The sequence below is a fragment of the Leopardus geoffroyi genome, chromosome C1, assembly GCF_018350155.1.
Source record: "Leopardus geoffroyi isolate Oge1 chromosome C1, O.geoffroyi_Oge1_pat1.0, whole genome shotgun sequence".
In the NCBI taxonomy this organism is placed as follows: Eukaryota; Metazoa; Chordata; class Mammalia; order Carnivora; family Felidae; genus Leopardus; species Leopardus geoffroyi.
In genome coordinates, this window is record NC_059328.1 from 7,232,890 (window position 1) to 7,258,179 (window position 25,290).

The following is a 25,290-nucleotide window of genomic DNA, read 5'->3' on the forward strand; positions in this document are numbered from 1 at the left end:
GGGTTTTTGTGTGTTAGCTGTCAGCCGTCGTACTGGTGGCTGAGAGCCAGCTGAACAGGTTGGCTGGGGAGAACTCTGTTCCTCACGTTTTCCCCTCACTTGCCGACTTAGCAGCTTGATTCGCTTCTTCCTTTTTTTTTTTTTTTTTTTTTTAAACGTAGGTTGCTTCTTTGCCGTTGTGGTTGCCTAAATCCTTAAGCCCTGGCTCTGGGCGGGAGCTGCAGAGACTCTCTTATTTGGGGGCTTTCTTCAGTTTCTCAGTCTTCGCAGAAGATGATGTAAGTACGGTGGCCATTTGCACTCGGCTGCTCTTCTGTTGAGATCCCTGCTTAAATGTATGTTGTGTGTGGGTTGAATTCTTTCCTTCTCTTTCCAGGCTAAGGTGGTTGAGAAATATTTCTCAGGGCCTGCCATTACCCTGGAAAACACTCGCGTGGTTAGCCAGTCACTGCAGCACTACTTGGAGCTGGGAAGGGTAGGTGTTTGAGAATTGCATTCAAAGGAGAAGTTGCATGTCAGTAACCTGTGCCCCGAGTGAGACCTGTCGCAATACTATGTGGCATCACGGGGTACTGGTTCTGAGGTTAGTGGCCACGCCGTCTCTGCAGCTTGTCCTCAGGCCTTTAAAATACGAGACTGAGCGAGCGCTGTTAGTTTGCATATACTCCTTGATGACCCAAGTATAGTGTGTGTCCCAAGTATAGATTAATGTGTCTTCAGTTCTGAAACTCTAGCAGCAAAACTCTAGGCTAACGATAGCATAATTAAGGTAATTTTGATCCCATCCCTCAAGGAAACGGCGAAGGCCATTTTATTACAACCGTAACTCCTTCCCCCCACTCCGTAATCCACTTCCACGTGAATCGTCTTGACACAGTTGAATTTGGGCATTTCTGTTCCTCTTGTAGTCAGCTTCTCCTAACGTGAGTGGAAAGAGTAGAGGAGAGAAAGGCGGAAGAAGCCCAGCTGTTCTCGAGGTCAAAAGGAACAATTTATTAAAGTAAAATTTTAATTTTTTTCTTCCTTTAAAAAAATAACTTCAGCAAGAGCTCTTCAAGATTCTGCATAGTATTTTGTTAAATGGTGAAACCCGCGAGGCGGCTCTCGGGTACATGGCAGCTGTGGTCAATGCCAATATGAAGAAAGCGCAGATGCAGGTAGGACTCCGAAGGACTTTTACTTCTTGGTGTAATTCATTCACCTAACTTGTGTTTACTCGGAAACAACACCAGGCACTGTTCTGGCAAATGGAGACGCAGTGTCGAGCAAGATAGAAGAGCTTCCTGCCTCTGTGGAGCTTACGTTCTCCAAGCTAAATGGTAGACACATAAACATATTATCTCAGGCCGTCCTAGAATCTGTGAAGCAACTAAATCAAGGTCGAGGACTGAGAGTAACTGGACGTACCAGGAGGAAGGTATGGGAGTGATTTTTGATCAGGTAGTGGGGAAGACCCTTCGAAGGAGGTGCTGTGTGATCAGAGACCTGGCTCGTGTGAAAGTCAGCCATTACAAGGCTGGAAAAAGAGTTTTCTAGACACGGGTGAAGCGCCAAAGGCGGGAATGAACTAGCTTCGGAACAAGCTACACGTGCAGACGTCAGTGACTGAGAGTGTACAGGAAAGAGAATGGCGGGTCATGGGCTAGCGGGATGGGCAGAGGCTCCCTCAGACCAGGGCTGACGTGGTAAGAACCGGAATGGGAAAACACTGGAGGCTTTTGCGGCAAGGAAGCCACCAAATGTGCTGTGGGAGGAGGGACAGAAGCAGACCCGAGGCAACCAGTTACAAGGTTATAAGCATACCAGATCTGGTGAGGAGACTGGTGGCTTGGACGACTTTGCAAAGGTAGAAAAGTTAGAAGGGCATCCTTCCTATATTATTTATAAGTAATGAACGAAAGGTGTGACCTTCCTACTCAGAAGAAGAAACCGGTTTAGAGAACTGCATGAGACTGCCTGGGCTTCCTGCCGTAGCCCCACCATTTACTAACCTGATGGTGGGACCTTAGATAGTTATTTCTCTGTGCTTCAGTTTCCTACGTGCTAAGTGGGAGTGATAATAGTACCTAACTGTGGATTTAGTATCTGTAAAGCTGTTAGAACAGTGCCTGGTGCACCGTGGACACTCAATGGATGTTAACTACCATTATTACAATTATTCTATTACTGATACAGGACTTGGCTAATGATGTTGACCAGAGAACCGATTAGCCAAATGGCAGTGAGCAAAACTAGGGATTTGATGCTCTTGGGGGGGAAATAAAGAAGAGAAAGGAAGCAACATATATTGTGTTTCTACTTAATTAATTTTGAGGATCTTGGGCAAGTCACTTAACTTCTCTGAGCCTTAGTTTCCCCCTCTGTAAAATGGGAATGACAGTGGCACTGACTTCCAAGGGCTGTTCTGAAGATTCAGTGAGAGGATGTATAAAATGCTTCACACCTGCTAGTAGAATGACAGTGGTGACGATACTTGTCCTCTCTGTGACTTTGGGGTGAATGTCTGGTCTCCTTATAAAGTTGTGCCCAAATTTCCATCTAAATCATTGTTTTAAATCCCCCCCCCCCTTTTTTTTGTATTTCACAGACAGATGATAGATTGGTATCTACAGATGGATTCATGCTCAATTTCCTTTGGGTGCTGCAGCAGCTAAGTACAAAGATCAAGTTAGAGACGGTGGATCCCACGTATATATTCCACCCAAGGTGTCGGATTACTCTTCCTAATGACGAGACGAGAGTGAACGCGACTATGGAGGATGTGAACGACTGGCTGGCTGAACTTTGTGAGTGACGCACGCATTCATTATTAGACCGTTAAAGCGCCACCCTTTTATTTGAAAAATTGTTTTCTGTTTAAAAAAAATTTTTTTTGATGTTTATTTATTTTTGAGAGAGAGAGAGAGAGAGCAAGCAGGAGAGGGGCAAAGAGAGAGGGAGACCAGAATCCAAAGCAGGCTCCAGGCTCTGAGCTGTCAGCACAGAGCCCAATGCGGGGCTTGAACTCACGAAGCAAGAGATCATGACCTGAGCGGAAGTCAGTCACTTAACCAACTGAGCCACCCAGGTGCCCCTGAAAAATTGTTGTTAACTTATTTTATTTGGATGCTAGTGATTCCTCACAAATTGTTATTTTTTCTCCAGAAGATGAATTTATGAGTCAGAGATACACAGTAAAAATTAATGCAGTAAAAAAGTTCTTGATTTACCCGAATAGAAACACAGAGCAACTGGAAGGAAATGTACTCACAGTAAAACAAAAAAGAAGTAATACAATAAAAATGATAGTGGAGACCTAATTATTATATGGAGTTTGCATATACCAATTAAAGTTCTCATGAAATATTCATAGATCTTGACGAATTGATGGTATTAAAATAGGAATATCTTCAAGGTGCTACGATTGTTGATCTTATTTCTTTGTTAGAAAACATGTCAATGACAGATGTCAAAACCCTTTGGCATTTATTTTTTCACATAGTATAAAATCGTTCATGGAATAGGAGAGAGATTCCATGCTTACCCGGCAGCATCATGATCAGGTGTGTGTACATGTTCCAGAAGAACATTGTTTTTTAAGTTTATTTGTTCATTTAATTTTGAGAGAAAGCGAGAGGGCGAGAGAGAATCCCAAGCAGGCTCTGCACTGTCAGTACAGAGCCCGTTGCTGGGCTAGAACTCACGAACCATGAAATCATGACCCAAGCCGAAATCAGACGTTTAACCGACTGAGCCACCCAGGTGCCCTTCTAGAAAAACATTTAAGCTACAATAAGAATTAAGCAGGGGCACCTGGGTGGCTCAGTGGGTTAAAGGTCCGACTTCCTCTCAGGTCATGTTCTCACGGTTCGTGAGTTTAAGCCCGGCATCAGGCTCTGTGCTGACAGCTTGGAGCCTGCTTTGGATTCTCTGTCACCCTCTCTCTGTCCCTCCCTCACTCATGTTCTGTCTCTCTCTCACAAGAATAAATAAACCTTAAAAAAAAAAAAAAAGTATTAGTATTTTTTAATTATTAAAAACATTTTTTTAATATTTATCTTGGAGAGCGAGAGACAGGGAGTGAGTGGGGGCGGGGCAGAGAGAGAGGGAGACACAGAATCTGAAGCAGGCTCCAGGCTCTGAGCTGTCAACACAGAGCCCGACGCGGGGCTTGAACCCACGAACCGTGAGTTCAGTGACCTGAGCTGAAGTCCAACACTTAACCAACAGAGCCACCCAAGCACCCTATAAAGTTAGAATTTGAGTAGTGTGATTTGAACAAGTAGCTACTGGTATAGGCTTGGACTCATATCATGGACTAGTAAGTTCCAGAAGAATCAAAGGGTTAAACATTAAAAATACATATATTATATAATATTTATATATTAATATTAATTTTTAATGTAACTAATATTAATATATTATATATATTACATATATATAAAATAAAACATGGAAAAAAACAAACAGGATTTGACCCAGTCATGAAGAAAACAAATTTATAATGGTTTAAGAAATGAAGCAAATCATCAGAGACAATATGTATATAAACGGCATCTTAATATGTAAATATACTTTTTCTGGAGTGAGACTAAATGAATATGTAAAATTTAAAAACGGGTCAAAATATGTGTCGTTGTTTGATAAAATCATGCCTTACAAAATATAAAATTGTTAGAAATGTAGAAGGCCCAAGCTAAATGCTACCAACAGACAGTTTTCTTTTAGTTTGGGAAAAAAAATGTAAGCAGTATATAACCTAAGGAATAAAATACACTTTTTGGAAAAGATATACATACTTCCAGGAATTAGATACAAATTGAAAGAAATTCAGGTTACGGTTGTGTATCTGTAAATTATCCAAAAACAAAGTGAGGGGCGCCTGGGTGGCTCAGTCGGTTAAGCGGCCGACTTCGGCTCAGGTCATGATCTCGCGGTCCGTGAGTTCGAGCCCCGCGTCGGGCTCTGTGCGGGCTCTGTGCTGACAGCTCAGAGCCTCGAGCCTGTTTTGGATTCTGTGTCTCCCTCCCTCTGACCCTCCCCCGCTCATGCTCTGTCTCTCTCTGTCTCAAAAATAAACGTTAAAAAAAAAAAAAAAAAATTAAAAAAAAAAAGTGATAAGATGGAATGGAACTTTGTGAAGAAATACACGTCATTTAATCAGTTTCTTTAGTGAATTCTGATTTATATCAAAAATTAGAACACTGTCATTGTCAGTAATGCTACATTTTAGAATATGCTCCCAATGCTGGGGGTGGGGTGAGGTCGTAAGTTTTTGTACGTAGATCTTCCAGGTACTATTTATACTAGAGAAAAAATGAGAAATGACAAATGTACCCGCAGTGGGGAAATGGCTGTGGAATCTGTAGCTTATTAACATAGTCTAATAGCATTTTGAGATTTAAGGTGATGTTGTGTGATCCGTGTTGAATAATAGAAATGGTTCTATAAAATACATCAGGAAGACACAGAACAAAAGATTGTCGAGGTACATCTATGTAAACATTCAAGCAGGGGGGCAGAATCCCTACTCATTGGACAGAACTCGCAGGCATTCTGTTCCTCTTATAACTGGTCTATACTTTTTAAAAAGCATCCTTAAACTTCGTGACAATTCAAGTGTAATTTTGTCTTAACTGTGCTTTTTCTCTGATTTAGTCTTGTAGTAGATTTTATTTAGGGAATTATGTTATTTTTTTCTAGATGGAGATCAGCCTCCATTTTCTGAGCCGAAATTCCCTACGGAATGCTTTTTTCTTACCCTGCACGCCCACCACCTCTCTATTCTGCCAAGTTGCCGTCGCTACATCCGCAGACTCCGGGCCATCCGGGAGCTCAATAGGTATGTGCCTGAATCCGTGTCCTGGGATCACCTGAGTTACCACTGCTCTCGCAGAGCAAGCAGTTCCATTGTGACCAGTAGATTTTTTTTTTTTTAATTTTTTTCAATATTTATTTATTTTTGAAGGAGAGAGAGGCAGAGCATGAGTGGGGGAAGTGCAGAGAGAGAGGGAGACACAGAATCCGAAGCAGGCTCCAGGCTCTGAGCTGTCAGCACAGAGCCCGACACGGGGCTCGAACCCACAAACTGTGAGATCATGACCTGAGCCGAAGTCGGCCGCTTGACCGACTGAGCCACCCAGGCGCCCCAGGTGACCAGTAGATTTGAGTGTGGGAAGTATGTACGTTACAGTACACCACCTGCCTCTGCTTCCACGTCCACATTCCGTGGTCAGCCAGAGCTCTTTATGTGGTGAAGTGACCCAAACTTTGGCTTCTGAGAGTTCTCAACCCTTGGTGCGTGGTCACTAGACGTCCATTAACTCTTTCCATTGGTCATGGTATTGACCGGGAGGTACTTTCAAGGATCTCCCGGATTCCAGACATATTCCTTCCTCCCTGGACTCTGAAGCAGTAAGTCTAGTTCCCCTTGATAAACAAGATCATTTACTCCTGCCTACATGTAATTCTCTTTTTCACATGTTGTCTTGTGGCATAAAGAATTCACAGTGACCAGATGGTAGCCTCAGTTTCACATTCATCAGCACCGTTGTTGAGTTTCTTTTTTTTTTGTTTATTTATTTTTGAGAGAGAGAGAGAGAGAGAGCTGGGGAAGGGGCAGAGAAAGGGAGACACAGAATCCAAAGCAGGCTCCAGGCTCTGAGCTGTCAGCACAGAGCCCAACGTGGGGCTCGAACTCACAAGCCGCGAGATCATGACCTGAGCCGAAGTTGGGATGCTTAACCAACTGAGCCACCCAGGCGACCTTGTTGAGATTCTTAATCTAAGCATTTCTCCCTGTGTACCAACATCTCCAACTAAACAAATCACAGGAACAGGAAGCAAAAATATTTTTGAATGGGTCCTCTGAAATGATAACAGTGTGGCCGCTTCATTTGGTCCAAGACCTATGTACACGTCTGGCTGTGAGAAAAAGTATGTCATGTCTATATCTGCAACTGTGTATCTCTATCTATCTATCTGTCTTGCTAATCTCTTGTTAATGCTGATGATTACTCTATAGATTATTACTCTGAAGATTTTCCTTCTACATGTATATTCGTGTCGTTTGTAAATGATGACAGTTTTCTTTCTTACACCTTTTCTCTTTTTGTAACACTGGCTACAATTTCTAGTACAATCTTGAATAGAGACAACCTTCTTTGTATATCCTCATTACCAGATTAAGAAAATTTCGCATTATTTTTAGTATTTTAATAGTTGCTATTCCTAACAGAGGTTGAGTTTTATTAAATGCTTCTTCCATAGTTGTTGAACAGTCAGATTTTTTTCCCTCCTGTATTCCGTTAATGTAGTTGAATTACATCAACTGGGTTTCTGATATTAAACCAGATTTCCCTTCCTAGAGTAAACTCAGCTTTTATATCTCATTGATACTGCTTTTATGTCTCATATTCATTTTGCCAATGTTCTGTTCGGGATTTTTGAGGTTGTGTTCGAAAGAAAGATTGACCTGTAATTTCTTGTTAAGTCTTTCTCAGATTTTGGGATAAGTGTTATGCTTGCCATATAGAATGAGTTGGGAAATACTCTCCCGTTTTATATCCTTGGAAGAGTTTATTGTACAACAGTTATGTTATTTCTTTCTTGAAAGTTTGGGAACATTTATTGATGAAGCTGTCTGGGATTAGAGTTTTCTTTGTGGGAAAGTTTTTAATTATGTGCTGTATTCAGTTGATAGATACAGGACTATTTAGGTTTTTATTTCATCTTGTGTTAAATTTCTGTAACTTCTAAATTTTCAAAATCTATAGGCCTAAAGTTGCTCATAATGTTTTCTTTCTATCATTTTAATGTCTGCAGCACCTTCATTATTTCCTTCTACTCTCTTTCAGTTTAATTTGCTTTCTTGTTGATATTTTTATTGCCCCTCGAGGTTGGTACTGAAATCATTCATTTTCGGCCCTTTCTTATGTGCATTTAAGGTGTCTCGTTTCCCCAAAGCATGGTTTTGGCTGCATCCCTCATATTTGGCAATGGCACATTTTACGGTTCAGTTCAAAATATTTTCTAATTGTTGCTGTTTCATTTTTGACTGTGGGTTATTGAAAATATGTATTGTTGAGGGGCGCCTGGGTGGCGCAGTCGGTTAAGCGTCCGACTTCAGCCAGGTCGCGATCTCACGGTCCGTGAGTTCGAGCCCCGCGTCAGGCTCTGGGCTGATGGCTCAGAGCCTGGAGCCTGTTTCCGATTCTGTGTCTCCCTCTCTCTCTGCCCCTCCCCCGTTCATGCTCTGTCTCCCTCTGTCCCAAAAATAAATAAACGTTGAAAAAAAAAGAAAATATGTATTGTTGAAATTCTGGATTCTCGGTGGATTTGTCTCTTTATCTCTAGCCAAATTTCATTATGGTCAAAAGGACATGTTCTGATTTGTGTCCTTTGAACTTTTTGTGGAATTTGCTTTCTGGCCTCACATTCACAAGTAAACGTTCCATATAGATGTCGAAAGAATGTGCTTTCCGTGTTGCATATTGCACAGCTTCACATTTGTCTCAATAGGTCAGGTTTGTTCATCTATCATTCACATTTTTCTCATATTTGCTGATTTTATCGGCTTATACTGTCAGTTCCTGAGAGGCATATATGCATTTCAAACTGTGATTGTGAATTTGCTTCTTCATCTTGGAATCCTGGGATCCCATCTCTTCCATTGACTTTGGATGATCCATTTCATTGGTACCAGTTACCACGTTCACTCCAACTCCCAGTGGATGGTCAGAGATGTCAGTGTTCCCCTCACCTGTGTACTTTCCAGTGCTGTGATAGGAGAGATGTCCTCTAGGGGATGGCGGGGCGAGAGGGCATGTATTGGGAAGAGGGGTTGTCTGAGCTGGTCACACATGGTATATTTATATTAATCTATATTAATGGTCTCAGCTCCTTTTTTTTTTTTTTTTTAAGTGTATTTATTTTGAGAGAGAGCAGGGGAGGGGCAGAGAGAGAGAGAGCAGGGGAGGGGCAGAGAGAGAGAGAGAGCAAGGGAGGGGCAGAGAGAGAGAGAGGATCCTAAGCAGGCTCTGAGCCATCAGCACGGAGCCCGATGCCTGGCTTGAACTCACAAACCGTGAGATGATGACCTGAGCTGAAACCAAGAGTTGGACACTCAACTGACTGAGCCATCCAGGCGCCCCAATATTCTCAGCTTTTTTTTTGTTAATGTTTTTTATTTATTTTTGAGAGAGGAAGAAATACACAGAATGTGGGGGGGGGGGTGCAGAGAGAGAGGGAGACACAGAATCCGAAGCAGGATCCAGGCTCTGAGCTGTCAGCACAGAGCCCGACGCGGGGCTCGAACTCACGAACTGTGAGATCATGACCTGAGCCCAGGTTGGACGCTTAACTGACTGAGCCACCCAGGCCCCCCAGTCTTCTCAGCTTCTTAAGCATTAGATTCCTTCCTCCGAATTGTGATAGGGGATGTCAGATGGCTCAACTTCACTCAGCGTAGGTCACTGTCAATTCCAACTTTGAGTCAATTAGCTGGGCACACATTTAAAACCCATCCCAGCTACTCAGGACAATCTTGAATCCAGGATCTCTGATAGGTGTAACGTGTTGATGAACTTAGTTCTACATAGAAAGATGTTAACATGCTTCACTCTTGCTGATCAAGCATCTCCAGGATCCATTGCACACACAGTCCCATATTGTGTCACTATTGTGGTAGATAGAATAACGATGTCCCAAGAATGTGGAAGGGAAATAGTAATTCCAAGTGCATTGAAATCTATAGCAGTTTGCTTAGAAAGGAACAAATATGTCAACCACACATTGTCATGACCACCCAGTTAGAAGCTGGACAAGGCTGCCTCGCACTTTTCCTCATTGTTCCATGTGCCTGTCCAGTGTGGCTCCCTAGAGGCAGGCTGTCAGGCCCGTCTGCCCTCCCATAGTGCTTCTAAGCATCTTCCAGTGTCCTCTCGTCCTGCCATCTGCAGCATAGACAGGTGCCACACGGCACTTTCAGGGTGCTATCGAATCATCGCCATTTTTTTGAGAGCCGGGTATGTATGTACCAGGAGTTCTCTCTTGATCCTAACCTGGCAGGAAGCTGCTTCAGGGTTCACCCTGAGAGTAGGGCCTCTGTCCCTGCTCAGGCAAAACTCGGTGCACCACCACTGCGCGTCCAGAAAACCCGCGTGGCTGCCCCCCCCCCCTCCCCGTATCCGCTTCTGCCTTCGCTGAGGGCTCACCTCTTGATGGAAGCCAGGTCATGGGCAGAGTTGCTGGCAGCGAGGCAGTCTGGGAAAGTGTAGTTTCAAAAAAACTTAGAACCCTCTAGTTTTCTATGTCTCGATGGAGGGGGGTTGAAATCGCATTACGTGGGCCACTCTTTCAAACGTGCAGCCTGTAGTGTGACTGGCAGGCGATCTTTGGGCAGGCACCTAAAGGAAGTGAAGGAACAAGCCACAGAGATTATCTTAGGAGCATTCCCAGCAGAGGGAACGATTGCAAAAGAAGAAAAGGAACTGCCATGACTGAACTCGCCTTTCGTTTTGGTAAATTGACCAGACGAAGTAACCTTGAATTTCCACGAAGGACTTCTTTTTTCCCTCTCTGGAAAATAAGGAGACAATGTGTTTCTTACTGTATTTCATTAACTCTAAAGTACCATCAATTTTTTTTTTTTTTTCAACGTTTATTTATTTTTGGGACAGAGACAGAGCATGAACGGGGGAGGGGCAGAGAGAGAGGGAGACACAGAATCGGAAACAGGCTCCAGGCTCTGAGCCATCAGCCCAGAGCCCGACGTGGGGCTCGAACTCACGGACCGCGAGATCGCGACCTGGCTGAAGTCGGACGCTTAACCGACTGCGCCACCCAGGCGCCCCTAAAGTACCATCAATTTTAAGACCTCGTTATTTGAGGAACCAGTAAGAAAGAAAATTTCTGCCAGTTCATGATAAGAGACACTCTGATTTTAAAGATGCTAAAATGAGGGGGGAAACGTGAATCTGAGAGTCAACAAAATGGTCGAAACGAACAGATAAGGTGGACCCTGTGTCTTCTTGCATTTGACTGTTAGTCTTTGGTTTTAGAACCGTGGAAGATTTGAAGAATAACGAAAGCCAGTGGAAAGACTCCCCGCTGGCCACGAGACACCGCGAGATGCTGAAGCGCTGCAAGACTCAGCTTAAGGTTTGTACAGTTAATTGGAGCAATTGTAGATCAGCCTCGTAACGATAATCCTCCCACCCGCACGTGTGCCTTGAGTGAGCCCTTCAGTGTCCCCTTTCCCTTCATGATTCTGTTCCCTGAAGAGAAAACGCTACACTCTCCCACTTGGCTGGTACCTCGCCCGTGTCTAATACGATATCGAAATCTCAGCACAGAATCTGCACACGCTCATGCCAGCGACAACTCGAATCCTTCCTGGTTTTATCACCCTCAGTGTCACGTGTCACGGCTCCGGCCTCTCTCACCCGTCTGCAGGGTCCTCCCCTCTGCTGCCCCCCAGCCCCGTGACCCAAAACACACCCGGCCCAAAACACACAGCCCCGTGACCCAAAACACACCAGTGCGCCCGGCCACGCGCCTTCGCGATGTTTCACCAAGCGGGTTTGTGGTAGTGGGAAGGCCCCCTTCCCTTGTCCCTCGTTCTCCATTTGCCACCGAAGACGATCCACGGCACAGACCCTGACTGTAGACAGGAAGATTTCTGCTGGTGGAGGCCGGGCGGAGGCTGTACGAGGGAGCGTAGACAGCGGACTTACGCATTTTTCTCACGCTCTTGTTCACATTGTAAAACTGAGTACCAGCTGGTTCTGCTTTCTGTTGATTAGGAGGAGGATGTGTGGACATGGTAACTTCGATTTCTGGTGCAAGTTAAGATAGATTTGTTTCATTTGCCAATAGACGTAGTCGAGATGCAGGATAGACCAGGGCCCCTTAACTGGCGTCTCTAGACCCCTGCGCTCATGCCACAGACATGTTGTTAGGAGTCCGGAAACTGTTTAAACGGATGTGCCAGTGCGCGTGCGTGCGTGCATTTCCTTCTCGCAGTCGTCCTCCCAGGCAGGTGTGGGACCCTCCGTGGACAAGCATTTTGCCCAGGGACAGCTCATTAGTGGTGACCTGGAATTCAGATGCAGATTTGACCGGCTTCTTTCCACGAACCGTCTCTGACGCCAAAGCGCCTCCCCCGGCAACCTTGTCCCCCAGTCAAGCTATTTAAACATGACAGTAATAACTACCTTCTTGAGCCCCAGCTTCGGGCCTAGTGGTTTGCATGGCGTACGTTTTGTTTTTCTCAGAGCAAAGAAAGCTCCTGACACATGACCAGCTTACTATCTAGCTAGTTAGAGATGGAGCTCACAAAGCCTTAGAACTTCGACTTCCCATCTCTTGGCCCGTTCCCTGGCCGGTCAACGCTGCGGGCAACTCGCTCCCAACTAATGTGTGGGCGGGGGCATGCCTCCTTCCACAGAAACTGGTACGGTACAAGGCCTGTGCTGACGCTGGTTTACTTGACGAGAGCTTTCTGAGAAGATGTCTGAATTTTTACGGCCTTCTCATCCAGCTGCTGCTCCGTATCCTGGACCCCGCCTATCCCGAGTGAGTGTGCCCCCTCCCCGTCACCTCCTCTTCCCTCGTCTGGGCCGTGTCGTCTTCATTGTTCTTTAGTCGATAGCTAAAACCCAAGCCCTTACTTAATCCGTTCTTTAATTTCTAGATTGTACTTTATACAGACTACAAGATTAGTAATAGTTTGGATTCCTCGTAATTACAGTAAGAAGGGAATGTCCGCACCTATTACTTAGATTTTGACCTAGTACTTTTTTACCAACTGGCTGTAGATTGACAGAAAAGGAAATCCCTGAGTTAGAAACTAAAAACCGGAGATAACCAGCTATCAGGTAGGCCCTTTAAGCACTGGGTCCAAGAAGATACTCAGCCAGTCGTTATTATTTTATTGTTACTACCAAATCTCCGGGTCACCGATGTGGGTGAGGTTGACCCAAGGCCCTCTGTAGGAATGGAAAATTTATTTAAAGTATATCTGTATCTCTTTTGTCTCAACACAGCTTGAGTTGCATAAAATGACCAAATATGACCCTTTTATTTCTTTCGTATTTGATTACATTAACCTTAACAGAAAATCAACAGAAGGAGACATTTCTCGTGCCTGCCCTAGTATACCCGCTGTCTTCATTCCTCCCTGCTCATTTCTGGTTCTGGTCTCTTAGCTTGTATCCTTTTCCCATAGCTATATTATATAGAAGGAGGTCCCCCCCACCCCCCCAATAAAATACTTATCCATAATGGTCGCGTGATGTTCCTTATAGTTTCCGGTCCCAGGTTTTTGTTTCATAACTTGTGCTTTTATTCTCTTTGACAGCATAACACTGCCTTTAAATCCAGATGTCCCCAAGGTTTTTGCAGCATTGCCTGAGTTTTATGTAGAAGATGTTGCTGAATTTTTATTTTTTATTGTACAGTAAGTGCCTTTGACATACTCCATCGCTCTAATGTGTTTTCATGCATAATGTGTACATTGTATTATGAACTGTATTGCCAACCTCCATTTTATGCCTGAAATTCTGTGTGATGGCTGTAACCGAATGCTTCCTGGAGACTGGAAAAATAAATCCGACCGTGGCACGAAGCCAGTTCCAATAATATCTTCAAGACAGAAGCAGGATTAACAATGCTGCTAAGAATGTACTCTGTGAAAATTGAGTTGAATTTCTAATAATTGAGTATGTGTTTCTGAGAAACAGAAGGAGCAAACAGTTTATAAATATCTAAGTGAACATTCAAAAGCCAGAAATACCCGTATCTGTATTTTTGTACCAAAATTTTTCTCAATTATAAAATTGGAGAAAGCTCACAAAGAAGTGGTTTGAGTTTATAACTGACATTTGAGGTTTTTTTAAAAAAAAAAAAAACAAAAAAACAAAAAAAACCAGCTATCAAAAAAATTTGTTGGGGCACTTGGCTGGCTGAGTCAGTGGATCATGCAACCCCTGATCTCAGTGTTATGTGTTCAAGTCCCTCACTGGGTGTAGCGATTACTTAAAAATACAGTCTTTAAAAAAATTTTTTTTAAGTCTTTTTGGTAGCAAAGATCTTTTGTAAAGTCTACCTCATAATTTAATCATGGCTTTGGCTTATTTCCTTAAACGTAATAAGTTAATATGACATGCTTCAGCCGGTAGACCCAATAGATTTGAAACCTATCTAGTTATAAAGTAAACAGTCACTTGAAACTCCGCAAGTTCAAGGTAATTCAGCATCTTGGCTCCTTGACCTGTTGGCCCCTTCCCTACTTAATGATGCCAGCATCCAGTCAGGTGGAGTTTTTCGAAGCTTTATTTCTTGCTCTTTTTGCCTTCTTCAGATACTCTCCTCAGGTGCTTTATGAGCCCTGTACTCAGGACATTGTGATGTTCCTCGTTGTGATGTTGTGTAACCAGAACTATATCCGAAATCCATATCTGGTGGCCAAACTAGTAGAAGTCATGTTTATGACCAACCCTGCTGTTCAGCCACGAACCCAGAAGTTTTTTGAAATGATTGAAAACCATCCTCTCTCCACCAAATTGTTGGTCCCTTCACTGATGAAGTTTTATACAGGTAAGTTTCAAGTATTCAGGTGGGCAAGGTCGTCTAAAGCTAGTGGACGGAGTTACTCTAAAGCTGGTAGCTAATATCCCGATGGCCACGTACAGGTGTGACCTACTAGCCCACCGCTGACAGAGCATGTGCTGTTGCTTAATTTTCCCCGAATAGTGGAGATACCACATTGACCGTTCTACGCACAAGTCCCTGATGTTGCAGCAGGATCCACGGTAAGCCACGTGGTTAACACTGAGCTCGGATTGGTGTCGACCGCACGGATCAGTTGTTTTGTCTGGAATCCTCTGGCTCATTTTAGCTTTGAGCTTTCAGAGCACGGGTCGCACAGGGAGCTTATTACAAATGTTTCTTCTTGAACCCCACTCAAATCAATGGAATCGGGATACTGGGGAGCATTCTCTCATTCGCTCTTGTCTACACATATTTGCTGAGTGCCTGGTAATAACCAGGCGCCGCCGTTCTGGGTGCTGGGTTTTATGCGGGTGGCCAAGACCCGAGGACACATCAGACACCGTCCTCCACTTCTGGATTGGTTGGATTCTGAATTTTTATGTTTAATTGGGCTTTTGAACTGCAGATATGCTTGCATAAAGCTGATTACCTTGGGACCAATTCACCCGTCTGCTAGCAAAGGCGTAAGATTGTCCCAATGCCACATTTTCCTTCCGGTTTGTACATTTTGTAGGAAAGGAAGTATGTTCTGTCTTCTGTCTGTCTCAACTTCTGTTGAAGCTAGCCCATTCTGGGCACTCAGTAAGTGTCCTGAGCATACAGTAGAATGTACTTGCCATGCTCTTGGAAGAAACACGACTCCTCCAAGAGTACAGCTGCTTGCTGTTTGGTGCAGCGACCAAAGTTTGAGGATTCCTCTGTGTTCAGTGACAGCCATCCCCTCCCTGACAACCAAGATCTGCTCCTGCTCGTTGGGGGCTGGTGCTGTCACCTGTCCTTTCACTTCTGAGGGTTCCGGCAGTCTCTCTACCTCCTTTCGCCTTTGTCACTATTGCTTTGTAATATCTAATAAGATATCTCTCTGGGGCGCCTGGATGGCTCCGTCGGTAGAGCATGATCTATGATAGAAGAATCGGTAAACTCTTGATCTATAGGTCAAGTTCAAGCCCCACTTTGGGTATAGAGATTACTTTAAAAAAAAAAAGAAAAAAACAGTTTCTTTCCTTCCTAGCCTACCTGTTATCATCTTACACCTAAAGTAAGTAGATGAGCATCTTGAAGTTTTGTTAACATCCTCACTTTGACAACAGCAGAGAGCACTCCTGGGTCAAAAGCCTCTTCCTGGCTCCCCAGTCCTCCTCTTACATTCTTTAGCCCTGGTGGGGCACGGCCTCCCTCCCTGGGAAAGAGGGCCATTCAAGTGCAAATGATGAGTTACACGTGTACAGGACAGGACCTTATTCAGTGCCTTGCACATATCAGACTTCGTTGAAGATAATTCTGCATTTCTTTTTTTTTTCTTCTTTAAGTTTATTTATTTTGAGAGAGAGCTCAAGTGTAAGTTGGGAGGGGCAGAGAGACAGGGAGAGGGAGAGAATCCCAAGCAGTCTCCATGCCATCAGTGCGGAGCCCAGTGAGGGGTTTGAACCCACGAACTGTAAGATCGTGACCCGAGCCAAAGTCAAGAGTCAGATGTTTAACCAACTGAGCCACCCAGGCGCCCTGAAGATAGTTCTGCATTTCTTAAAATAGCATAAGGGACCTCTTTTCACCTATTTGTTTTTTAATTTATTTTTTAAGAAGAGACTACCTAGTTGTAGCTAATAACGTAGTTGCCGAGAAACACATTAACCTGCAAATACCTCTTTCATTTCCCCCATAGCTAGTGGGCAGCTATGAAACTCTATGAGAATGTAAATCGGTAAAACCTTTCCGGAGGGCAATTTGGCAGTCCACACCAGAAGCCCTAAAAATTTATAGATCCCGCATATCAGTCAGGGTCCAGTAAGGAAGACAGAAACATGCCAGTTATTTTCACAGAATTGAGTATGTACAGAAGGCCCTGGAACAATGTGGGAGTTAGGAGCACGCCCCACACGGTCAAAAATCTACATTTAACTCCCCCAAAGTTCATTATTAAAGCCTACTGTTGACCAGAAGCCTTATCAAGAACAGTCAATTGACACATCTGCTGTATATGTATTAAGTGCTGTATTGCTACGATAAAGTAAGCTAGAGAAAAAGAATGTTACAGAAAAATTGTAAGGAAAATACGTTTACAGTCCTGTGTGTATTTTTATTGAAAAGACCACGTAAGTGGACCCGTGCAGTTCAAACCCATGTTGTTCAAGGATCAGCTGTACAAGGACCTGGGCAGACGGAAGACAGAAAGGCAAATAAGGGACTTTGGGGTGAAAGGCAGAGTGTAGGTGCAGAAGTGGCAGAGCTGGGGGCACTGAGGCAAGAGGCTGCAGGTAGGAAAATCTAGCGGCGCGGATGAGGGCTTGGCCAGGCCTCTCAGCAATGACAGCGGCCATCTGGCCTCTCTGAGGGTGTGCAGGCTGGCTAGTGCTGCGAGCCCTGAACAGAGCTGGAAACCGGAAGCGGCTGCTGGGCAGGAGAACCTTTGCTGATGGGAGCAGCCAGCCTACCCCCAGGTCCAAGCCCCTTCTCTCCTTCAGGTTTCCGGTTCTTCTGCAGCGCCCCCTGTTGGCGAACCCAACAGAGGGCCAGCTGGCCAGGGGAAGCCTGCAGAGTCCCAGCCCCAGCATCACAAAGCCATAAAGGGTGGATTGGGGGCTGAGGGACAGCAGCTACGTAAACAGCTCACCCTTTTGAATGTGAACTTAATTTCTAGTCATCTGTTCTACGGGGAGAGTTGTAAATGTACATATACGTTTATAGTGATCATTACTGCAGCATCGTTTACGGTGCAGTATAGTGAAAATTCGTAAAACTGCCTAAATGTCTGCCAGCTGTGGATAAAGTAAATTAGGTATCCGATAGTGGGTCTCTCTGAGCTATGAAAGATGATGTGTTATTTACAGTAAATGGTGAAGCGATTAAAGACAGTGGCTAGTAATGAAACAGTATGTACACAATGACCATGTGTTGGTGCCCATGTATGTGATGGAAAACAGTGTGGAAGAACAGATGCCAAAATATTAACAGGGAGTCAGTTACTTTTGAGTGGTAGACCTGCGAATGGTTTTCTTTCTTTTTCTTTTTTAAAAATTGTCTGAACTTGGGGCACCTGGGTGCCTCAGTTTGTTGAGCATCTGACTTTGGCTCAGGTCATGATCTCCTGGTTTGTGGGTTCGAGCCCCACATCGGGCTCCATGCTAGCAGTGTGGAGCCTGTTTGGGATTCTCTCTCTCTGCCCCTCCCTTGCTCACTGACTCTTTTTCAAAATAAATAAACTTAAAAAAAAAATCTGAACTTAATTATTCTGCAGTAAACATGTATTGTTAGTATTAAAAACAAAAGTTGTTTAGTTAAGTGTATTTTTAAAAAAATTTTTTAATGTTTATTCTTGAGAGAGAGAGAGAGAGAGAGAGAGAGAGAGAGGAGTGGGGGAGGGGAAGAAAGAGAGGGAGACACAGAATCCGAAGCAGGCTCCAGGCTCTAAGCTGTCAGCACAGAGCCTGATGCGGGGCTCAAACTCATGAACTGCAAGATCATGACCTGAGCCGATGCCAGACGCTTAACTGACTGAGCCATCCAGGCGCCCCTAGTGAAATGTGTTTTATACTCAGTGCCCTGAGCCTGTCACTGGGACTTTGGGATAAAGCATGGGGGCGGAGTATAAGCTTGTGCCAAGGGCTGGGCTTCTTCCTGGGAGACCAGTGCTGGTCCTGGTGGAGCCCCACTGGTAGGATCGCAGGGACGGCTGGATGAGTGGTGTTCTCCCGTTCCCTTTGCCACCAGGCAGTGTACCGTCTGGCCCTGGACCACACCTGCAGTCCTAGATAGATGATACCCGCACTAATAATAGCCGCCGTTTATTGAATACTTTCTAATCCTTTCACTTAATCTGCACAGCCGTCCTCAAGATGGGTCCTATAAATATCTCCATGTTACAAATGAGGAACCTGAAGCTTAGAAAGGTCAAGCAGCTTGCTGAAGGTCAGCAGCTAGTGAGTGGCAGTAACCTCTGCAGTTGGGACCTTGGCACAGGTGCTCCTGACTGCCGTGCCGTGACTGCTGTGGTCACGTGGGACCGGTGCCAAGAGAACCCTGCGGTGGGGCATCCGAGGCAGCCCTCCACTCGTGTCTGAAGCCCATAATAAGACCTGCTGACTTGGGTCCTGACTCTTAGGCGTGAATTAGAGATCACTGTATGGAACGAGCTCCTCTTTTCTGCCCCAAGAGACTACCCTGGCTTAGGAAATGCTGAAGATCAAGTTTTTATTTCAAAAAGAAAATTAAGCTTCAAAATCAGAGTATTTTACTTGTATCAGCAGTCAGTTCCTTAAGGAGCAGCGTTCCCCACCTGGCTACTCAGAACCTGGAAGAACACTGATAACTAAGACGTATTTCAAGACTGTCCTCTTCCCCGGGTCAAGCTGCATTGGCAAAGCCAGCATTAGCCCTAGTAGATTCACTCACTAATTCTACAAATGTTTATGAAGCTCCTATAGTGTGTCAGCCCTGGTTTTGATGGTAAGGCCTAGTGGTGAAGATGTCACACAATCGCCGCTTTTGTGAGTCAGGTGTTCTAGTTGGGAGACGGATGTTGAACCAATAAATAAGATCCTTTCAGACAGTGGGTGTGGGAGGAGGGCATGATGCTACTTTAAGAAGCGTAGTTAGGGAAGGTCTAACGAGACAAAAGAGTGAATCACACGAAGGTCTCAGCCACAGTGTGGCAGACAACCAAGCCAGCATGTGTAAAGGCCCTGAGGCCTGGGCAGTTTAATGAACTGAACAAGAAGACCTGCAGGGGGGAGCATGGTGAGTAGTGGGGGAGTGAGGCCAGCCAGTGTCTGGTTCATTACAGACCTCTTAGAACTTGGACTTGGGAAATAGAACTTGGGCTGCTGCAGTTTTGCGGGAGCATTAGGAGTGAAATTTATAAAATGTTGGGAGAGGTGTATATTGATCATAAGTTAACAGTCATTACCCGGCTTCTGCAGCGCTCAGGATGTGGTGCGGGTATGATGGGCGACTTGAAGGATACGAGACGCTCTGTATCAGCCCCCAGTGTCTTTCCCAAATAGACTCTGTTTAAATCAGCTCTCCACACTTTATTTCACACTTTCATACAGTGAATAAAATGACACTTAGTTCATTGTAAAGAAAGTTTGACCTCATGAAGATGTGTTAGTGCTTTTAGGTCTTTGTATGGTAGGTGTTACCTTTTGCCTTTCATTTTTAAATTCTTGTCACAAAAATATGTTCTTTGCAAAATATAGAAAATGCCAAAAAGAAGATAAAAGTTATTGATAATCTCTGTATTCAGAATCTCTGTTAACATTTTGCTCTGTATTTTTTCAGCCAACTTACATATATGTAAATTGTGTGTGTGCGTGCATGCGTGCGTGTGTGTGTGTGTGTGCACACGGCACAGGCTTTAAATATGACTGGCCCCATTTGGTAGCCTGTGGTTTTCTTTCTTTCTTTATTTTTTTTGTAATTTTTTTTAATGTTTATTCATTTTTGAGAGACAGAGATAGAGCATGAGCGGGGGAGGGGCAGAGAGAGAGAGGGAGATTCAGCATCGGAAGCAACCTCCAGACTCAGCTATCAGCACAGAGCCCGACTTGAGGCTCGAACCCACAGACTGTGAGATCATGACCTGAGCTGAAGTTGGACGCTCAGGCGCCCCGGTAGTCTGTGGTTTTCACCTACAATATCACAAATACTTTTTCATGTTCTCGGGCATTTGCATTTATATCTTTTCCCTAATACAAATAGTACTTTAAAGAGTATCCTGGGAGATGTTTGAACATGCCAGCGTATGTTTTCTGGAATAGAGTTGGTGGGTCAGAGAGATGGGCTTATCCATAGCTTGTGATACATTGTTGTCACAAGCTTGTGATACAATGTTGTCACATTGCCTTCAAGGGATCATATTGCTGTTCATTCCCACCAGTGGTCAGAGGGTAACTTTCTCCCACATGCTCACATGGTCTTTTTTATAATATCTGCCAAGTTGATAGGTTAAGAAAAATGACATCTTATTTTAATTTCCGTTTTTAACTTTCTCGTGAGCCTTATTGTGTTTACCTGACAGCTTTCCCTTTTTTTAAAACTTGTCATAAATTCAGGAACTTCTCATGCTTAAGCTATTTGTCTTTGGAAAACTAAGCTTGATCTTTGTTCCATTTTAACAATATATGGATGTTGGTAAATGAGCAGTGAATACATAGGGTTTTACTATGCTTTTCTCTACTTTGGTAATGTGTTTGAAAATGTTAATTATCAAAAGTATTTAAAATAATACAAACATATTTCAAACATATTGCAGGTTTGGATCCAGGCCACTGCCATAAAGCAAATCTCAGAATAAAGAGAGGCAGATTAATTTTTTTGGTTTCCCAGTGCATGTGAAAGTTATGTTTATACTCTAGTCTGTTAAGTGTACATTTTCATTGTGTCTGAAAAGCCAATGTATATATCTTAATTTAAAAATATTTTATTGATGGGACGCCTGGGTGGCTCGGTCAGTTAAGCACCTGGACTTCGGCTCAAGTCATGATCTCACGGTTTGTGGGTTCAGGCCCCACATCGGGCTCTGTGCTGACAGTTCGGGGCCTGGAGCCTGCTTCTGATTCTGTCTCTCCCTCTCTCTCTGCCCCTCCCCTGCTCACGCTCTCTGCCTCTCAAAAGTAATTTAAAAAAATGTTAAAAAAATAAAAATCTTATTTTAAAAAATAAAAATATTTTATTGCTAACAATGGTATCATCTGAGCTTTCAGTGAGTCGTAATACCTATCACAGGTCACCGTAACAAATATAATAATAATGAAAAGGTTTGAGATATTGCAGGAATTACCAAAGGTGAGACAGGAAGTGACCAAATGCGGAAAAATGGTGCCGATAGACTTGGCGTGACACCGGGTTGCTACAAACCTTCAATTTGTGTAAAAAAAAAAAAAAAAAAAAAAAAAAATGCACAATAAAATGAGGTAGGCCTGTAGTCAGGTTTAATAGGTATGTGGCCCCTAAGAAAACTTAACCCATTTCTTTTCTCATCATTGGCGAGTTGATGCTATGCTGGTGGCATTTTCGAGCCCGATTCATTTTGGTATCGTGTCACTGCCAGAGCTTCTCTGCGAAGCTTGTGTCTTTAGAACCACCTCATACAATCTCTGTCTTGCCCTTACATACGAGATACAGGTGCACATACAGATTCGTATTCACATCGTGGCCACAGTAACTGCTTTTTGAAAGGTAAGACTGTATCCATCCTTCAATGCCTTTGTCTTTCTTCTTTAGATGTGGAGCATACCGGAGCCACCAGCGAGTTCTACGACAAGTTTACCATTCGCTATCACATTAGCACCATTTTCAAGAGCCTTTGGCAAAACATAGCTCACCATGGCACCTTCATGGAGGAATTCAAGTGAGTATCTGGCCCCTGATACTCACAGAGCAAGTCACAGCTTGCTCTCTTGCAAACCACAGGTAGGGTGGCTGCTTAAAAGCTTTCATAGCTGGTTCTTATTGACTGTTTGCTTGATCTCAGCCTCCTTTAAGTTTTCTAGGTGGTTCTGGTACATGAGAGCAGGGTTATTGAGATGTCTGTGCTGGCCAGACTTTGCTGAACTTTAGATTTGTTGACATACTTCGGGGATGGTATGTATACATTAAAGAAAGAATTTATAAATATTCGAGATGATGTGTTAAGTGTCTTTTGCTGTTTCTGTGATTACGGTGTGAAGCGAAGTTGTCAGAATGACTGGAACCAGATCTTCGAATGTTCTGGAATCTGATGTCTCGCTTTAGATGAGAAACGTTAGGAAGACTTTGGATTTGGAAGCGGTCAGGTTGGGGTTATTATTTCCAACGTCATTCTTTGTAACAAGGCCCTAAACCTTGACTAAGGACCTTTCATTACCTACCTGGAACTTTAGTGACTACTTTAACCCGGACTTTAGTAATTTTGTTTAAATTACTTAAAAAATTTTTTTCTTAATGTTTATTTTTTAGAGGGGGAGACAGAGTGTGAGCAGGGGAAGGGCAGAGAGAGAGAGAGGGAGACACAGAATCTGAAGCAGGCTCCAGGCTCTGAGCTGTCAGCACAGAGTTCAAACTCACAAACTGTGAGGTTGTGACCTGAGCCAAAGTCAGACACTCAACTGACTGAACCACCCAGGCGCCCCTCGTCTAAATTACTTTAAACAGAAAGGTGCTTGAGAAAGAAAATGGATGAAAATGTTGAACTTTCAAATTATTCTTAAGAAATTTTATCCCATCTACTTGGATCTTTTGCAAACCATGTTAGAGCTTTGATTAAATCCAGTTGTCGCTTGTTAACTAAGTCACTCGTCGACAATATTTGTTAGCCGTTTGCTAGGTAACTTTCTGCAGAGTGAACTCTTTAAGCCAGTTCTTTTCGTGAGCTGCTCTTCTGGTCAGAATTATGTTCCAGCAAACCCTGGCACAAGTTTAGACCAGACAGGCCCACGGCTTGATTTGCATGGTGCTGAGTTGGGAGTGGTCTTCCTGAACTTGCCTTGTTCCTGAAATCCAGGCTTCCTGCCTCCTGATTACGCAGTGATAGATCCCGAAGGGTGTGTGGCTACTCTTTTTCTCTACTAATCTTGCAGTTATGAAGCCTAACGGTGCACTCAAATCTCCATGCACGAGCGAGCCCGCCGTTATAACGGGATATGCAGGACAGTTTTACAGATTGGAAGCTTCAAGGTCTAGAAAGTGAATTAATAGCCTCCTTTATCAATGTTACAGCTGCCGACTTTTCTTCAACGTGCCTTTCTTTGTAATGAAGAATAACTATGAGTAATTCTCTTGTCCCTTATATGTGGGTAATTATTTATACTTTCTTTGTATCTTGGTGAGTTTAAGCATATTTTCTAGTCTGGAAGAGTGTCTTCTCGACTTCAGATCATTGAGAGAATGAGCCAGGGATGTGTTAGTAAACCTGCTCTCTGAAGAGGTGGAGAAAATTCAGCCTTTGCTGGTTTTCTCGGGTGTAAATACTTCCACCGTGGCTAAATTTAAGCTGCCAAGGGAGTCTGCTCACAAAATTCTGAAATACTAGTAATTGGCTCTCATCAACCGTGCAAGGTGCCTCCGGCGCACCACTGAAATGAGCTCATCACAGTTAATTAAAAGGCATAGCAAGATCCAGGGAGAGACTCCGTAGTCCTTGACCTCCACAGTGCTTGAGTGCTGGCCCGGGAGGCAGTCTTACAGGGCCAGATGGTTGGCATTTAGGGCAGAGGCCCATTTTCTTTGGGATCTGCTGTGGCACTTTGCTTCGGCAAGAGGTCTGACCGTGTGCAATGTAATTGCCTTTCCAGTTCGGGGAAGCAGTTTGTGCGCTACATAAACATGCTGATAAATGACACGACGTTTTTGCTCGATGAAAGTCTGGAGTCTCTGAAGCGGATCCATGAAGTGCAAGAAGAGATGAAGAACAAAGACCAGTGGGACCAGCTGCCCCGGGTGAGGACACGGCGCAGGCGCTCGGACGGCGGAGCCGGAAAACCGCCTCGGCCCCTGGGCAGGGCTCTGCCCGGGGCCGCGTTCGTGGGCCCTGCTGACTTAGATGTGACGTACTTGTCATTGCTTGTCACCTCCCACCTGCGGGCTTCCGTGAAGTTGATCCCGGTTCAGGGGAGGAGTGAGCTTAAACACTCCATCTAAAGCTAAGAAGCGCGTCGAGAAGTCTTTCAACGTGCGTTCTCCTGCCTTCTTAGTTTTAAAGGGCTTTTTTGGAGAAGAGCTTTTATTGTCTGACTGTGTTGTTGATGCCAGTTTATGAAAGTAGGAAATAAATCTCTAGAATTCTGTGCCAGACAAGCATTTGATGTGCTCACAGCATCTCCTTTAGACAGCTATGTGAATCACGCAGGATTCTGGTGGGGTTTTTTTCCCTTCTGGTTGATCTTGGTTTTATATTTGGTTATTAGTGGAAGAGAGTGTCGTTTTGCCAGGTTCCATGACATGGTGACATGGTGACGTGACGGCACACTGGCACGCTTTTCTGACACTGCAGCCATTTAGACGGTTCCCCGATCAGTTACTTCGCTCTTGACAACTACTGGGGACTTGGTATCTTGGTTCCTTCTGTTCCCGGGCTCAGAATCAGAACTGCTTCCCCAAAGGAGTTCTCCTGGGAGAGGAGGGAGGACTGTTGTTTCTTTACTTGCAGTAGCATTCTCAGCGCGAAAATACTGTCGAGCTTAATGCCGCACGGTCAAAAAGTATCTTAAGATACATAAGCACGTATGAAAGCACACTTAGGAAATGTTTTTATTCCAAGTGTTCCTGCAGCTGTGGTGAGAACTTTACGACTTGCTGTAGCTTAGACAGCGTGCTTACACTACAGACTGAAGCCTTCCGGGGGCTTTGCAGGGCCCGTGAATGCTGGATGCCCGAGTCCAGGCCGCCATACTGCTGGACCCCCTCTCTTTGTATTCTTGAGATAACGTGGTGGTTGTCTTCTTTTTCCTCGGCACTGCCCTGGCATCCGCTGGAGTCTCACCTACCGTCTACCCTCGTATTCGTTTCTAAACACGCTTTAAACTGTTTTTCCTGTGGTGCCTCCAAAGCTTCCCTCCTGCACCT

General features: G+C 44.2%; 1 protein-coding gene across 9 annotated transcripts in view; it reads left to right on the forward strand.

Moving 5' to 3' along the window:
* UBE4B (ubiquitination factor E4B) overlaps positions 1-25,290 on the forward strand; it is a 126,950-nt gene that overhangs the window by 86,616 nt on the left and 15,044 nt on the right. For all 9 annotated transcript variants that reach the window (XM_045482102.1, XM_045482101.1, XM_045482093.1 and 6 more), the window contains 11 exons: positions 162-278; positions 377-475; positions 1,044-1,157; positions 2,588-2,786; positions 5,683-5,821; positions 11,040-11,139; positions 12,428-12,555; positions 13,340-13,438; positions 14,342-14,577; positions 21,973-22,099; positions 24,021-24,165. In XM_045482102.1, the coding sequence (XP_045338058.1) occupies positions 162-278; positions 377-475; positions 1,044-1,157; positions 2,588-2,786; positions 5,683-5,821; positions 11,040-11,139; positions 12,428-12,555; positions 13,340-13,438; positions 14,342-14,577; positions 21,973-22,099; positions 24,021-24,165 (1,503 nt within the window). The remainder of the gene's footprint in view (positions 1-161; positions 279-376; positions 476-1,043; positions 1,158-2,587; positions 2,787-5,682; positions 5,822-11,039; positions 11,140-12,427; positions 12,556-13,339; positions 13,439-14,341; positions 14,578-21,972; positions 22,100-24,020; positions 24,166-25,290) is intronic.